At 37.8% G+C, this 15,050-nt stretch overlaps 1 protein-coding gene across 5 annotated transcripts in view; it reads right to left on the bottom strand.

The window, feature by feature from the left end:
* Positions 1-15,050, bottom strand: part of DIAPH3 (diaphanous related formin 3) — a 518,008-nt gene that overhangs the window by 431,047 nt on the left and 71,911 nt on the right. For all 5 annotated transcript variants that reach the window (XM_082408926.1, XM_082408925.1, XM_082408927.1 and 2 more), the window contains one exon: positions 6,556-6,660. In XM_082408926.1, the coding sequence (XP_082265052.1) occupies positions 6,556-6,660 (105 nt within the window). The remainder of the gene's footprint in view (positions 1-6,555; positions 6,661-15,050) is intronic.

Genomic DNA, 15,050 nt, shown 5'->3' with positions numbered 1-15,050 from the left:
TATAATCACATGCCTCTTCTTTCTGGCACTTTCAAAGTTTTCACTACTTTTGCAGTTATCAGACATAAGCTTAATTATATTCATTAAAGTCTAAAAAGTAAGCATGAACATAGAAAAATATCTTAGATCAAGAAACAACTCAATAACCAAGATGAAAACAACCTCAGATGACCTCTAATGCCACAACTGGTATAAGCACCATTGGCCCTGTCAGGCTCTAAAATTCTAGTAAATTTTACTAGTAAATAACAATGTTTCTGTATCTGGCGAATCTTTTAAAAAGTGCTGTAATGAAAGAAAAGACGTCTTAACGAGCCATAAGATTTTTAAAAGACCAAAAATACACAATTCTAGTTTGAACCTAATATAATTTCATCCTATTAAAAAAAAAGAAAAGATGACTGTTTTCTTCATATTCATCTCCTGCCTAAACAAAAACACAATGCAGTAACAGCAGAGAACACTATACACCACTGGTGCTGCTCAGAACGACTTGTAAGAAAGCTGGATGAATCTGAGCTGTTAGAAGATAATTTTAATTGTACATAAATAAAACCTGTCCTATATAGGCACAAATAGAAATTAAAATGCCAGACAGATTAGGAAATACTCTTAAGAAGAAGTTGGTTCATCGCCCTGAGGCTCTGAAATTTTCTCCTCGTCAGCCAGCAAGACCTGGAGACAAACAGGCAAAGTATTGTAAGGGTACTGATGATAAACAGGTAAGTGTCTAATACTGAGTACCAGCCACTTTTACCAAGCTTTTGTGTGTCAGGGATGCTTTGATCAAATCCCTAACCTGAAATGTAAGCCAAAAAATAACCCGTGTTTATTTTACCAAGAATGTATCACTATTTATGGTTCATCTAAGTTTCTAGTGGTTAAAATATAAGCTTTTTAAATAACAACGATGACAAAAAATAGAGGAAATAAAACAAGGACAACAACAACTTGATTTACCTGTATCTGACAATGTTTCCAAAATTTACATATGAAACTGAAATCTAAAACATAAAATACACACTGAAAGTTATGAAAACACCCTCAATCAAGTCTAGATTTTCTACTTGGAGAAAACGTTCATACATACAAATGAACACACAACTAATATTTTCTCAAAACACAGTTCTCTTCTGATCAAAATATGCCTAGAAGGCTGATACTGCAGAAAACTCTGTCCTCCATGTTTGAGAACACCATGACCTACTGAGCTAGAACAAGTGATAATACCTTTCAAAATACTTTTGAACACTACATATACACACCTCTATACATATACATACGTGAAAGTCTATAATCCTGAGCTTACGAACTCAATTTACACTCAGTCATTTCATCATGCTTTTTGAGAAACTTTTGTTACAATCTTTCTATGTGCCTTTTAAAATTATGTTCTATAATACTTGTTATTTAACTTTATTTTTTATCAAAGAAGACTAAGCAAGAACTACAGAAATACTTCAGAAAGGATTCAAGGAGTAAAGCTAAACGCCATCCAAACTTTTCTAACAAATGCCTCGGAGGAGCCCTTGCAGTCACTTGACTGCAGTCTAGATTGACTAGGAAAGAAAAAAATTAGAAACAAAGTCAAAGGAAGCTAGTAAACTTCCAGGAGCACTTATAAAAGAGGATTTCTGCTTCATTCCCTGAAAAAAGAAATCAGAAAGGAAAAAACTAAATACAAATAGGGAATAAAGGATGGATGTTATAATTATGCACCTTAGAAATGAGATTAGGCCCTTTTTATTTCATGTCAGCCCACCTAAAATGAGCTTGTTACTTGCAGCTGGGATACAGTTTCCAATGACATATTGGGGGGCGGCGGGGGATGTCAAGGAGCCTGTAAGAACTTTGGATTCCAACCTAGTGCAATCCTCAGGAACTAGAAGTATACATTTTGAAGAGAGATTTTTAAAGCATTACATCCACACCTAATGGTACAGCCAAAAAAGACCATGTGCTGATAGGTCGTAGTTGTAGTGGTTGTAGTCTGTATAGAAGTAAACTGCCTGGACAGTGTCATCATCTCAATATATAAAAATAAATTAGGAAAAAAAGAAAAAGAAGATGAATGGTTCTTAGAGACATAATCGTTCTTAAAGACATCATAAAGGTGTTATACTACACAGCATAAAACAAAATGTCCCTCAAAACTCTTTAAATGTCTCTCTCTCTCTCCCCCTGAAACTCCACCTCCCCACAGAGGACCAGACATCTTTCTGGTTCTCCCGTCCTATCGCTCAAACACGCCTGGCTGATTCTCCTCTTCCTCCTTTCACTTTCTGGGATATAGGTTTTGGCCTCTCTAAGTTGTTTCTAGTTTTGAATTGCCACGCATCACCCTGAAAAAGCCTAAAAGTGGAACAGCAAATTCTTTCTTCTCAACAAATAGAAAAGAGATTTTATTTTTACTAATCCTTTGCAATGGGTTGGGGTGGGAGCAGGGGGATGTAGGCAACTCATTGATCTAAATCCTACTCTCTACAGCTATCCTCTTTAACACATTCTTTAGTTGCATATAAATTAATCCATGGTTTTCTGTTAACCCTGTCATGGGAGACTTCCATATTACCCAGACAAAATACACCCAGAAAATAAACACAACATATACACTGATGTCACAGATAAAGGGTATGATATACCTAAACAAAAAAGAAATAAGAAAAGGAAAACTTGGTGAAGGCAGCAACTCTATTAGGATATATCTCCCAAGCCTGGTTGGTTCCACTCAAAGCACAAGAATCTTGACTACAAAAATCATAACTTAATATCTGAAGGGGGCTTTAAAAAATGTTTAAGGAAAAAAAGGATTAAAAATAATTGAACCACACATAATAAAAGAGAATTATACTCACAGTTGGGTTAAGCATAATTAAATACATTTATATGGTAGATTTGTATTTTAAATTCTAGCTCACTTCCATTTAGAAAATAGGAAAATTCTTTGGCAACTGTGGTTTAAGAGATCCTCTCTTGTTCTAGAATTTTCTTCATCCTACCTTGTTCAGGAACTGTGGGTTCTCTTCCATTTGGACTATCGTGTCACATCCTCCTTATAAGGTCCTTACCACTAATTGCAGAATAGTCTTACCCTCCAGCAAGTAATCGTACATAGGTAAAATCTGTATCGTTCTGTTTTGAAAGAAGTTTTCTCCAATAAACTTGCTGCTAAGCACAAGTCATTTACCAAGGGATGGGCACCTGGCCTTGTAGTGCCTCCCCATCTATGCTCTGAGTATACTGGGTGAGGGGAAGATCTTGTAAGATACTCCTTTGGATGGAAAGAGAAATTTCCATAGTGAATTAAAGAGATAGCCCACATAGGCCAAAGTGTATCTGGATGGTCTATCAGGATGTTTACAGCAGCAAAGCAAAAACCCAGCTGAAAGCAGCTTCAATAAGAACTGGCATCACCTCACATAATAGAAGAGTTTGGAGGCAGGACTGCACTGGGCCAGAGCAGCAGCTCCATGACGTCAGGCGTCAAGCACCCCACACACGCTCACAGCCACGACAAGTAGCAGGGAAAGGCAGCTTTCCTGCTCTGGACCCTTTTATGAGGGAGAGAAACCTTTCTCAGAAGCCCCCACCAGACCTGGCCATCAGACTGTACTGGCCAAACCTGGATCACATACCCACGCCCTAGGAACTTAGAAACACGTCTATCTGGCATTTTTAGCCTCAAATATAATATTTGCTTAGTAAATTTTAATAATCTTTCCTAACTGAAGAAATTCAGTCTTACTATTTGGCCACCTAAACTGAAACCTACTAAGATCTTGGAAACAACCTAGTTTGATCAATGGTTTTTATTGTTTTTTTGTTTTTTCCTATTTTAAAACCAAGCTGATCTACTTTAGGGCTAGTTTGAGTGTTAACATTTCAAAAGCGTTTTCAAAAAATCAACTGTAGGCATCAATACTATTTTCCAAAAAATAATATTAATGTTTACCCACAAAAGAGAATCTCAAAGCAAATTCTAAGGCTAAAATGTTAACATCTGACAAAGTCCCCACATCCTCCCTAGAACAACCTATCTAGGAGCTTTGTTTTTCTCAGAGAAACTTTTTCAGTACTCATTAACCTAAATATACTGGCGTAACAAAGTCCATATCTTAGAGTTAATAAAATGTGTTTTTACTTCCAGAGCAAAAATAGATGACTGGTCAGCTTGAACCTTCTACAATGTTAACCATTTGCTGAATTATTCAGAACCCTCCTAGGAAAAGCCATGACTCTCCACACACCAATTAAATGCTTTAATCATACTTTAGATAACTAATCTATTTCAATCCTGATAATATAATTACTTAATTCTGGTAAATAAATTCCAGCCCAAGTCCAAAATAATTAGAGGATTAAACTTTAAAATCAGTGAATGTAAGCTGAAACAGATCCACTGTGAAGAAGTTCAAAATGGTTTATTCTATTAAAAAGCCTGTTTATCTGAAATCCCAGAATTAAACTGCATTATTATGCTAGGGTTTTCTATACCAGTTCTAACTAATATATTATCTCTTGTAATTATATTAAGTGGATTCATGCTTGTTGGATTTTAAATTCTCTAACAGGAGACTCTGCCCTGATGACTCTACATAAAACAGGTACACCATCTCCACTCCCCCTGCATTTTTTTCCCCACATCACATTTCACCTCCCATTACATGTGTTTGTGTGTTTCTGTCATTTGTGTCTCATTGCTCCATAGGATACAATGACGCACTATCTTGGTGCTCAATTGCCAGGGCCTTAAATACAGACACTTTTATTAAGTGCCTGACACACAGATGCTTAATAAATGTGTTGAGTGAACAAATGAACTTCTAGAAATGTAGACTCACTAATAAGAAATTTGTATTTTTACTGAGGTACATTTACTTATATTTTTAATTGTGGTGTAATGATTTCAACAGTAAGAATTTCGACAGTAAATCACAAAGAAAAATAAAAAACAAACAATTGCTACTACAACCACTGCTACCACAAGAGGCAGCCACCAGTTAAAAATCTGTTACGGGGGCTTCCCTGGTGGCGCAGAGGTTGAGGGTCTACCTGCCAATGCAGGGGACACGGGTTCGAGCCCTGGTCTGGGAAGATCCCACATGCCGGAGAGCAACTAGGCCCGTGAGCCACGACTACTGAGCCTGCGCGTCTGGAGCTTGTGCTCCGCAACAAGAGAGGCCACGACAGTGAGAGGCCCACGCACCGCGATGAAGAGTCGCCCCCACTTGCCGCAACTAGAGAAAGCCCTCGCACAGAAACAAAGACCCAACACAGCCAAAAATAAATATAAATAAATAAAAATTTTTTTAAAAAATCTGTTAAGTTCTAATCACAGAATAAACAATTTAATTCTAACAACAAGCCTATGGTGTAGGTATTAGCCCCATCTTATGGACGAGGGGATTGAGGATCAGAAAGATAAAATAAGATGTCCAAGACCAAACAGAGGATAGTCAATCCAAATCACGGAGCTCTGACTCCTAAATCCCCACTGTTAATTTGTGATGGCCAAGTACCATCAAGGGACAAAAGCAATTTACATCTCAATGGCAAGATACAGAGCCCATAGAAAGAACTGGGAAAAGCACAGTACTCAGTGAATTCTACATCTGAACATCAGGCAGCCAAAAAATGAGACATGTTTAAAAATTAAACATCACTTGAATCTTTCTTCCAAAAGAAATACCTCAGAATCACTGACTAGTCTAGTAGATAAATGGAGTTAAAGTATAAATAACTTATATTCTTGTAAGCTGGCCTTGGGTTAAAGTATCCAGTGAAAACTACAGTGTGTTTAGTTATTTTTCTCCAATCCAATTCTATTTTACATTCAACCAAAAGCATTTTCTACTGTCTTTCTACCGAGCCTTTTCTTCTTCATTAGCTTCCATTTTATATTTTTCATCCAATCCACTTAGTCACAATTTTTTTTATGACAACAAAGCTCATTTGTTGTTCCATGAAATAAATATAATTGATTCTGTGTGCCGGTCATGTTTCTCAGACATTTAGTTATTACTTCCACTCACATATTTCATGTTTCCCTAGAAAAGTGGCAGCCACATGGATTCTTAATGCTCCTTTCAGTGTCTACATTTATAATTTGTTACAAGCTGATTTTATCCACAGGGAAACTCACATTAAAGATATGCCTCTAAGCCACTATTATGTATCCTGATTTAGGTAGTTAGAGTAAAATCAGTCTCACCTTTCTACAATTCAAGTATTATCCCAGTTTATAAGTGACATTAGAAATCAATACCCATCTTAATTCACTAACAAGGAGGGGTGCCCTAGAGTGAGTGGACCAAGCAACCACAGTGCTTCTTAACAGTGTGAGTGGCCAAAAGGCAAAAGCAGTTTAAAAGTTATAAGGTAAGAAATACTTTCAAATTAAACAAACTTATTATAATACTTGTACCTTTAATTATACATACAAAAGCTCTATGATTACAGTTGCCCACAAACTTAGGCACTTCATTAGACAAATGTATTGTTTTCCATACCACAACATGTTTCAGCAGTACTTCTCAACTTGACAGTTTTACTTACTGTCTTGGAAGCAGTATTAATGTACTGCATCACCATTTCTTTTTTGGTACTGAAGTCCTTTTCCCGCAATGGTGCCTTTTTATCTTCATTTAAATTCATATCTTCCTGGAAAACACAATTAAAAAGCCTCGTTTTAGAATCTAAGGAGAGCAACAATTCTACATACACAATGAACAGAAAATCAATAATTTGTGACTAAAGCAGCATTAACTGTTTTGGAATGATTTACATGTAGCTCTGCCAGGAGAAAAAAGAGAAAGGACCTGGAGACACAGAGAGCAGAGTATTCTAGATCATTTTAGCAGGTAAAACACCAGAAAAACTTTTTAAATTCACAGCAGGCTAGTAAAATTACATTCACATCACTATAGATAATTAGACAGTTGAAGATTTCTGCCTTCCATAAGCGTATTAGGATTCACAATTTATATATAATTGTGCAATGTATATATTACATATAAAAATATATTTATCTATATAAATTATAAATATTATATATTATATGTAATATATAATATTTATAATTTATATAGATAAATATATTTTAAAATATAAACATATTTTTACAACAGCTGTACCTGAAGCCATCTTGCACCATTCTGAAAGCGCTGCTCCATATATCATAAGAATTAAAAGGTAAATAAGCCAATTCCTTTCCAGATTCTGATAAGCTACAAGCACATACCAAATACCTAATACTGATCCTAGCAAAAGGTGAAGCATCCTACAGTTTTAACTGTCTCTTCTCCACCCCTATCGAAAATATTCATTAATTAATTTATTGCATGTTCTAAATCACATAAAAGTGGCACTCATAAAAAGAAGTACCACCTAAAAACCTAACATTTCTCAACAGCACCAATCAAAATAAAGGTTTAAGTAAGCTAGATCTTGCTACAGGCCTAATTCTGACTAAAAATACAAGTCAAGAATATCCACATAAAGATATGAATTGCGACCAGAATCTATCAGCTCAGCTGACAGAGGAAGGGAGGCTGAGGTAAGACAGAAGTGGCTGAAGGAGAGGGCAGCTCAACTGGATTTCCTCCTGATCTTAGCCTTGGGTCATCTGTGTGCAATGTAGGACATCCTAATGTATATAAACTACATATCCACTCAGAAAAGTGCCCATAAAAATCAGGACTTTGGATCACCTAGGGAGCCCAGAAAGTTTAATTTCATCTAAGTTTTACAAGGGTCCTACAATTCAGACACTGTAGTTTATGCCTTTAGCTGACTCAGTTTTTGGCTACCAAAACTTTGAAGCAATTAAAAGTCAAAATTCCCTTCATTTCACCTTGATATAAAACTTGAGATCTTAGAAGTTGTCCCATTTGACACTCCAATAAAAGGTAGCAATTAGTAATGTCACTCTTGGCTACTCTGGTTAGAAATATCCTATTATGTGAATAATGGTTTATTTTGTTTCTTTTTTTTTTTTCTCTAAGCCAGTGATTTTCAATACGCCTTAACACCACTTAGGAAGCATTCTAGAAATGTCTCGGGGCATTTTGGTTGTCATGGTGACTGAGGTGACGCTACCAGCATTTACAGGGGAAAGGTGTGCTAGACATTCTGCTACACATGAGCTAATCCTACACAATAAGAAACTGTCCTGCATCCCACAGAGAGATACACAGAGAGAACAAGAGAGGGAAAATCATAATTATCTACGCCTAGACTCTAATTCAACGAAATTAGATGTACAACAGAATATGTAAATTGTTACATATTTAATACTTCATATATTATGTAACTTAATATACACTGAATTTTCCAAGAATCCAACTACTCTGTAAATTATAGTTACACTGTTTTTGTTTTAAGCTTTACCATCATTTGTGTTCCATTTCTGAAATTTAGGTATCCCAGGACAATCCTAGCAAAAGGTGAAGGACCTAGCTTACTTAAACCTTCACCTTTTGCTGCTTGTGGTATCTGAATCAACAGAACAGCACACCTACATCAACCTACATCGTAGCTGTTGTACCCACAGTGGCATGAGGCAAAGACTCCAGAATGTGACTTTATTGTGCCTTCTTGAGTAGTCGATGGCCAACTGTTTACACTGAAATACATACTGTTTTATTATATAGTACAGTAAGGCATTATATGTTGATTTTTTTTAAATTATGAGTGGAGACAGCTTATATAATCTATAAAGAATTTAACTAAGAAAAAGTAATGAGGAAGTTAAGGAGCAATTGTTATAAAAGTTGTGTGTGGGGGGCACCTAAGAGCACTGAGAACATCTGTTTTAAATTATTCACTGTATTTTTTATTTTCTGTCTAATGGCCAAATGTGATCCAGCCTCTTTAACCAGCAAATTAAAATACTTAATAGATATAGAAAACTAAAAAACAGAAAACCCATTAGCTGTGGCTGAAATCAAAATAAAATTTTAAGGTGGAGAGTTGTAAGAAAGAAAAGGCTACTGCTTTCTTTCTGCAAAGGCATCTTCAAGATGACATGAGCTTATACACAAAAGTTGTATGTTTGGAATTACGGAAGAAACCCAGAGTTCTCCCAACTTCTTTCCTCTGGCTTACCCCACCTCTCTTGTCTAAATATGACACTCAACTCCATAACAAAAGTTTGATGACAGTGCCTGCTTAAAAACAAGAGGAAACAAAGAAGAAATGACACTACAGAGAAGTTTGGAATCAACTACATAATCGCACAAACCTTCCAGGATCGCTCAATAGGTACGTAACTTCATCTAACAGATGGTCCTTCTCTTTACATCCAGAAGAAATGGCACTCGAAAGAGTAAGAAAAGTTCTGCCCTTTACAAAAGAGAAATAAGGGAGTGATGGAAAGAAAAAAAATATGTATGTATCTATGGAATAGGGTACAGGATTTTTAGAATAGATTTTGAATCTTTATCAGTGGAGAACAGGGCTAAAAAAGAAGAAAACTCTACAAGACACTGACACTGAACCTCTGAGGGTCACAGAGTCCTAGTGAAATGTATTGGAAGCTTCTTCCTAGAAAATGCACATCCATATTTTATGTTACAGTTCCAATTCAAGTTAAGCTGAACATCTTCCAAAGCTATCCAAGAACCTGGAGGTGGGAGGCAATGGGGGAGCCAAGTATCTCTATTTAATAAGCCCCTGCCATAAGGCAAAACCTTCAGCATGAGATTTTGAATATCACATAGTCTAAACTCCATGTATGTATTACACAACAGAAAATACAGGCCCATAGAAATGAAATGACTTTTCAGAGCTATCTGGTTGTTAGAAGCTTGAGAACTGAAGCCCACACACCCAGTCTAGTGCAGTTTCCAGATAACTGTAAAGGGTCTCTTGTGAGCAAGTCATCAGTTTTCACATTAGTGAGTTCACAGCTGGTTAGTATGATCATATCGCATTTCCGTTGTCTTAGGTCACGTTCCCTAGAGGCAGACCTGGGACAGGGATGCAGGTGCAGGTGATTAATGAGGGGGATGCTCTCAGGAAAAGGGGACTGAGACAGGGACATTCGAAAATGTGGCCTCAGCTGGATTCTCGCTTCAGCCTGAAATGCACAGCAGTAGATAGCACCTGGAGGGAGAGGCCAGCCTTGACACCACCCAAGTCAGTCAGCCATTAGCTGCAGGACCCCAGTTCCCTGAGGCCAAATCTCTGGATTAAGAGGGCAGCTGGGAACCACCAGGAGCCAACACTCACACCTGGGTACGCACACAACCAGCCTGGTGAAGGGGGTCTTGGAGGGGCACCAACAGTGTCCACTACACCATTTGAAAATAACTTACTTTATATTATAATAAGGCTTCTTTCTAAGCAGAACTGAATAATACAGAAACCCACATTTATGGCCTACACAAGCAATATAAACCTCTGTGTGTTAACCAATTCTTCCATTCAAACATAGGTCAGGACATGTAGTACACTGTATAGATACAAAATGATACTGTAGCTACAGATTTTATAACAGCCCTGAAAAACAGTTTACTTCAATATATATCTATATATTGATATATATGTAACTCAATAAATACCTATAATAAATAAAATAATAAACAGGAAATACATAGAACACATTGTACAAGGCCTGAGGAATGATTTGAATGAGGCTAATATTTCAGTGGATATGAGATAAATATCTATTTCTTTAAATGGAAAAACCTTATCAGTTGGCTATTTAACTGAATATAGCTCATTTAAAAATATTTTTTGAGTAGTCATCAATCAAAACTTTAGTGCCTGTCAATCTGAAGAGGTTTTGTTGTGAAAGTTCTATTAATACCTTAGCAACGTACATTATGAATTAACTCACTTATAGCACTACCTTCATATACATGCTTAAACACAGTTTTTTGCCTGGGGAAATTGGGAGTTGCAGCATCAAAAAGTAATTTTCCTCTAGTTAATTACTTTCTAATTAAAAACTATACTTAAATTGAATCACTGTGCTACTTCACTATGTGAGTCTGACTGGCACTAGGGGCAGATTTCAGAAATACAGGGAAGAAATACTGAAGAAAAAAATTAAGGGGCATGCTAAAAAATAAGCAGGATTCTTGGATAGTGTCAAGGTCATGAGAGATGAGGAAGTACCACTGATCAGGAGATGAAAGAGACATGGCAAACCAAACATAAGATGTGATGCTGGGCTGGAACCTAGAACAGGAAAAGCACATGAGTGAGAAAACTGCTAAAACCTGAATAAAGTCTGTGGTTTGGTAACTACTGTACCAACATTAATTTCTTAGTATTAATAACTGCACTAAAGTTATATAAGATGCTGGCATTAGAGGAAGTTGGGTGAAGGGTATAAAAGAATTCTCTGTACTACTTTTGCAACTCTTCTGTAAGTCTAAGTTTATTTCAAAATAAAGTGTTTTAAAAACTAAATTAAAATATTCATAAAAATTCTGCTTTAAAAAATAATTTGAAAAGAACAAGAAAAATGGAACATCCTACATTCTTTAAAAACACAGTAGTTTTTTAAACCTCCACTAAATAAAAGTTTGTAGTGTACTGGCCACAATAAATACACACAAACTTGATGGAGGAGAGGGAAGTAAAGAAACCACTATCAAGACAAATCTGAGGCTACCGAGAGGAAGAGTTAAGACACAGGTAACAGAAGTCCATTCAAAACCTAAAGGTCAGGCATTCTTTGGAATTTTCCAAAACACAAAGTTCAAGTTGCTCACATGTCTTCCCATTTTCATTCCAAATCTGCTCTCTGAACCATCCTTCTCACTCATTCTCCCAGCAACACTTGCTACACCTTTTCACAAGGACCTGGTATTTCTATAATCTTAAATAACGGTTAAGTCTGAGCCAGGCACTGTGCTAAACACTTATAAGCACAATTTATTTAATACTCAGTAATAACCCTTTGAGGTATGTACTATCCTCTCTTTATTGGTGAGAGAACTGAAACTGAGGGAAATCCTGTAAGTTGGCCACAGTCCTGTAGCTTAGATTTGTCTCTCCATTCTTATTTCCATATTATTTATCTCCATTATCTAAAATCCCACTTCCTCTGGGGCTAATGCCATCTGACATGCTCGGCAGCCAACACCTTGTGTTGACTCCTCTGCCAGCCCATGCCTTCACACCCACAACCAGCAATCTTCACTTCCACTTTCCTCAGCCACGGTCTTCATGACCACACCTGGGCCTTTTCATTAGCTAAAAACTGTTCCACCTCTAGTATCATCATAATCTCCAAGATCCTTTTCTCTGACCTCAATCTTCTATCTTTTCACTTCTCCCACTCCCAAGCCACCTATTTTCTGACCTCAATAAAACCTCCAGTGTCATGACCCCCTCCATTTTCTCCCAATTAGGCTTTTATGGTCCATCACTTCCTACAACATTGATGGGAAATCCTAGTAGTCTCTCCTCACATTCCCTAGAGTACTCATTTCAAACTTGCCATTCTCCAGGAGCTATGAAACCATTGCTTCTACCTACCATTTTCGGTGAGCAAATTTTAATTTCCTCCATGAAAAGGAACCTATAATTCAATTTCCTGTTTCCTCTATTACCAATTTATTTGCACGCTAATTTTTCTGTGCCAACTCTTGCCTCTGTCCAAAGATAATCTCATTCATTTATGCGCTGGATCCTCTTTCCTCTCACCTCCTAAAAGGGCACTGCACATCAATTACCCTGTTTTAATCCCGTTTCACTAAACTCTTCTCAGTTGGTTGGGTCTCAGTATATAAACATGTTAATCCTTAATGGATTAAAAATTAAAAGAAAAAAGCCTCCCCTCAACCCTAGCTCTCCTTTGTATATGCCATTCTTTTTCCGCCTTCACAGATAATTTTCTTTAATTTATTTATTTATTTCTGGCTGTGTTGGGTCTTCGTTTCTGTGCGAGGGCTTTCTTTAGTTGCAGCGAGCGGGGGCCACTCTTCATCGCGGTGCGCGGGCCTCTCACTATCGCGGCCTCTCTTGTTGCGGAGCACAGGCTCCAGACGCGCAGGCTCAGTAGTTGTGGCTCACGGGCCCAGTTGCTCCGCGGCATGTGGGATCTTCCCAGACCAGGGCTCGAACCCGTGTCCCCTGCATTGGCAGGCAGATTCTCAACCACTGCGCCACCAGGGAAGCCCCTACAGATAATTTTTAAAAGACCTTTTTTCTACACTTGCTGTCTCTTTTATATTGCATATACTTTTTAGATATTTGTCAAATGAGATATAATAAAACTTCCCAAATAGAATTTGCTAATCCTATTTTGGGACAAACATGAAATGCAGGTAATTTTCTCGGAAATGGAGCTGGAGCCAGAGATAATACTCACAGCCCCAGCCTTGAACAGTAATGGAAACAAAGTCCAGCTCCAGAGGCAGGGTCTCCAGGCAGTGGTACTGGCACAGGTAAAACTGGCCAAGCTAAAATCCATCATGTCTTCAGGGAGCACTAGCAGAACCACACACAACCTCTGTGACCTGGAACCGTCAATGTGTGGTTGAGCTGTGCAAAGTAGCACCTGCTTGAGAGGTGAATAGCGCTGAGATCCTACCAAGACTTCACTCACCAGGCTGTGTGACTTCGTGAGGTGCTGTGTCCTCTCAGAGGAAAGAAGGTGTACACATTTTTCTAACTTGCACAAGGACACCAAATGGGTATTTGTGGCCCTGACCTGGAAACCAGGTCAATGACATGTAGTCAAGCCAGCAGCTTTTTTTTTTTTAATTAATTTATTTATTTATTTTTAACACTTTATACTGTATTTATTTTATGTATGTATGTATGTATGTATGTATGGCTGTGTTGGGTCTTCGTTTCTGTACGAGGGCTTCCTCTAGTTGCGGCAAGCGGGGGCCACTCTTCATCGCGGTGCGCGGGCCTCTCAGTATCGCGGCCTCTCTTGTTGCGGAGCACAGGCTCCAGACGCGCAGGCTCAGCAATTGTGGCTCACGGGCCCAGTTGCTCCGCGGCATGTGGGATCTTCCCAGACCAGAGCTCGAACCCGTGTCCCCTGCATTGGCAGGCAGACTCTCAACCACTGCGCCACCAGGGAAGCCCAAGCCAGCAGCTTTTAAGATGCTCCAAAGGATTTTTCCTATGTGTCAGATGGGGCCAGAAGTTCCCACAAACCAGGAAAATCCAAGTTTGCTGCTATCTTTAGACACCTTGACTCCATCCTAGGCTGATAAAACACCAACACAAAAGAAATACCTTCTACGTCTTCTCTGGCAAAACTGAGAGAGAAAAAAAAGATGTAATCTTAATACTCCTGCACATACATGCAATTAGTGAGTACCAAGGAGTAATCAAGCAGAGAATGGCAAACAGAGAGTGGACATTTTTTTCAACTGAATTACAAACATTAGACTCACTATTTTCATTCATGGATGTGGATTTTACAAGACAGCATGTTCATTAAATTTACATACATCAAGTTGAGTGGGACAGTTAACGCCATGGAGAGTCAGACTAAATTTAAAATGATTGACTTATTTGGAGAATTAAGTGAATATACAAGCAGCAAATTGAAGATGGTCAGGTGTGAGGAAATTTACCCAGAGAGGAAAAACACTACAGACAGGCAGAAGCATGACTAGAGTTATAAAATCGATCCTGGAAAAACAGTACAATAACGGATCAAAACATTCATAAGGATCAATAAGCATAATATTAAAAGGTAAAAATTGGAAGCACAGCAATATCAAAACCAAACATTCTCATTAAGTCAACAGCTATCATCTCATTTCAGTAGTGTTCAATGCTTTGTTTCATGGGTTAAAGTCAAAATAATTGTTCTTGGTAGCAGTTTTGCTAATATTTTTTTTCATGACAGCCACAAATTGGTTCTACGTTTTAAGAGGTCCACAGTGATCCCCTAATTACTTCTCCTGAGACCTCAGAGCTCAACATCCTACAAGAGCAATTTTACCCATACTCCTTCTAAAAGTATAATTCTGTTCTTCACCACATTGGAATTCATCTTCCATATCACACAATGTCAAAAGGTCTTGCTGATGTTTATCCCTACTGAGGAATGTTCTTACTACCATGAG

This window comes from Balaenoptera borealis (genome assembly GCF_965194805.1).
Source record: "Balaenoptera borealis genome assembly, contig: HAP1_SCAFFOLD_436, whole genome shotgun sequence".
NCBI lineage: Eukaryota > Metazoa > Chordata > Mammalia > Artiodactyla > Balaenopteridae > Balaenoptera > Balaenoptera borealis.
The sequence above is the reverse complement of the archived record's forward strand: the minus strand, read 5'-3'. Positions and strand labels throughout refer to the sequence as shown.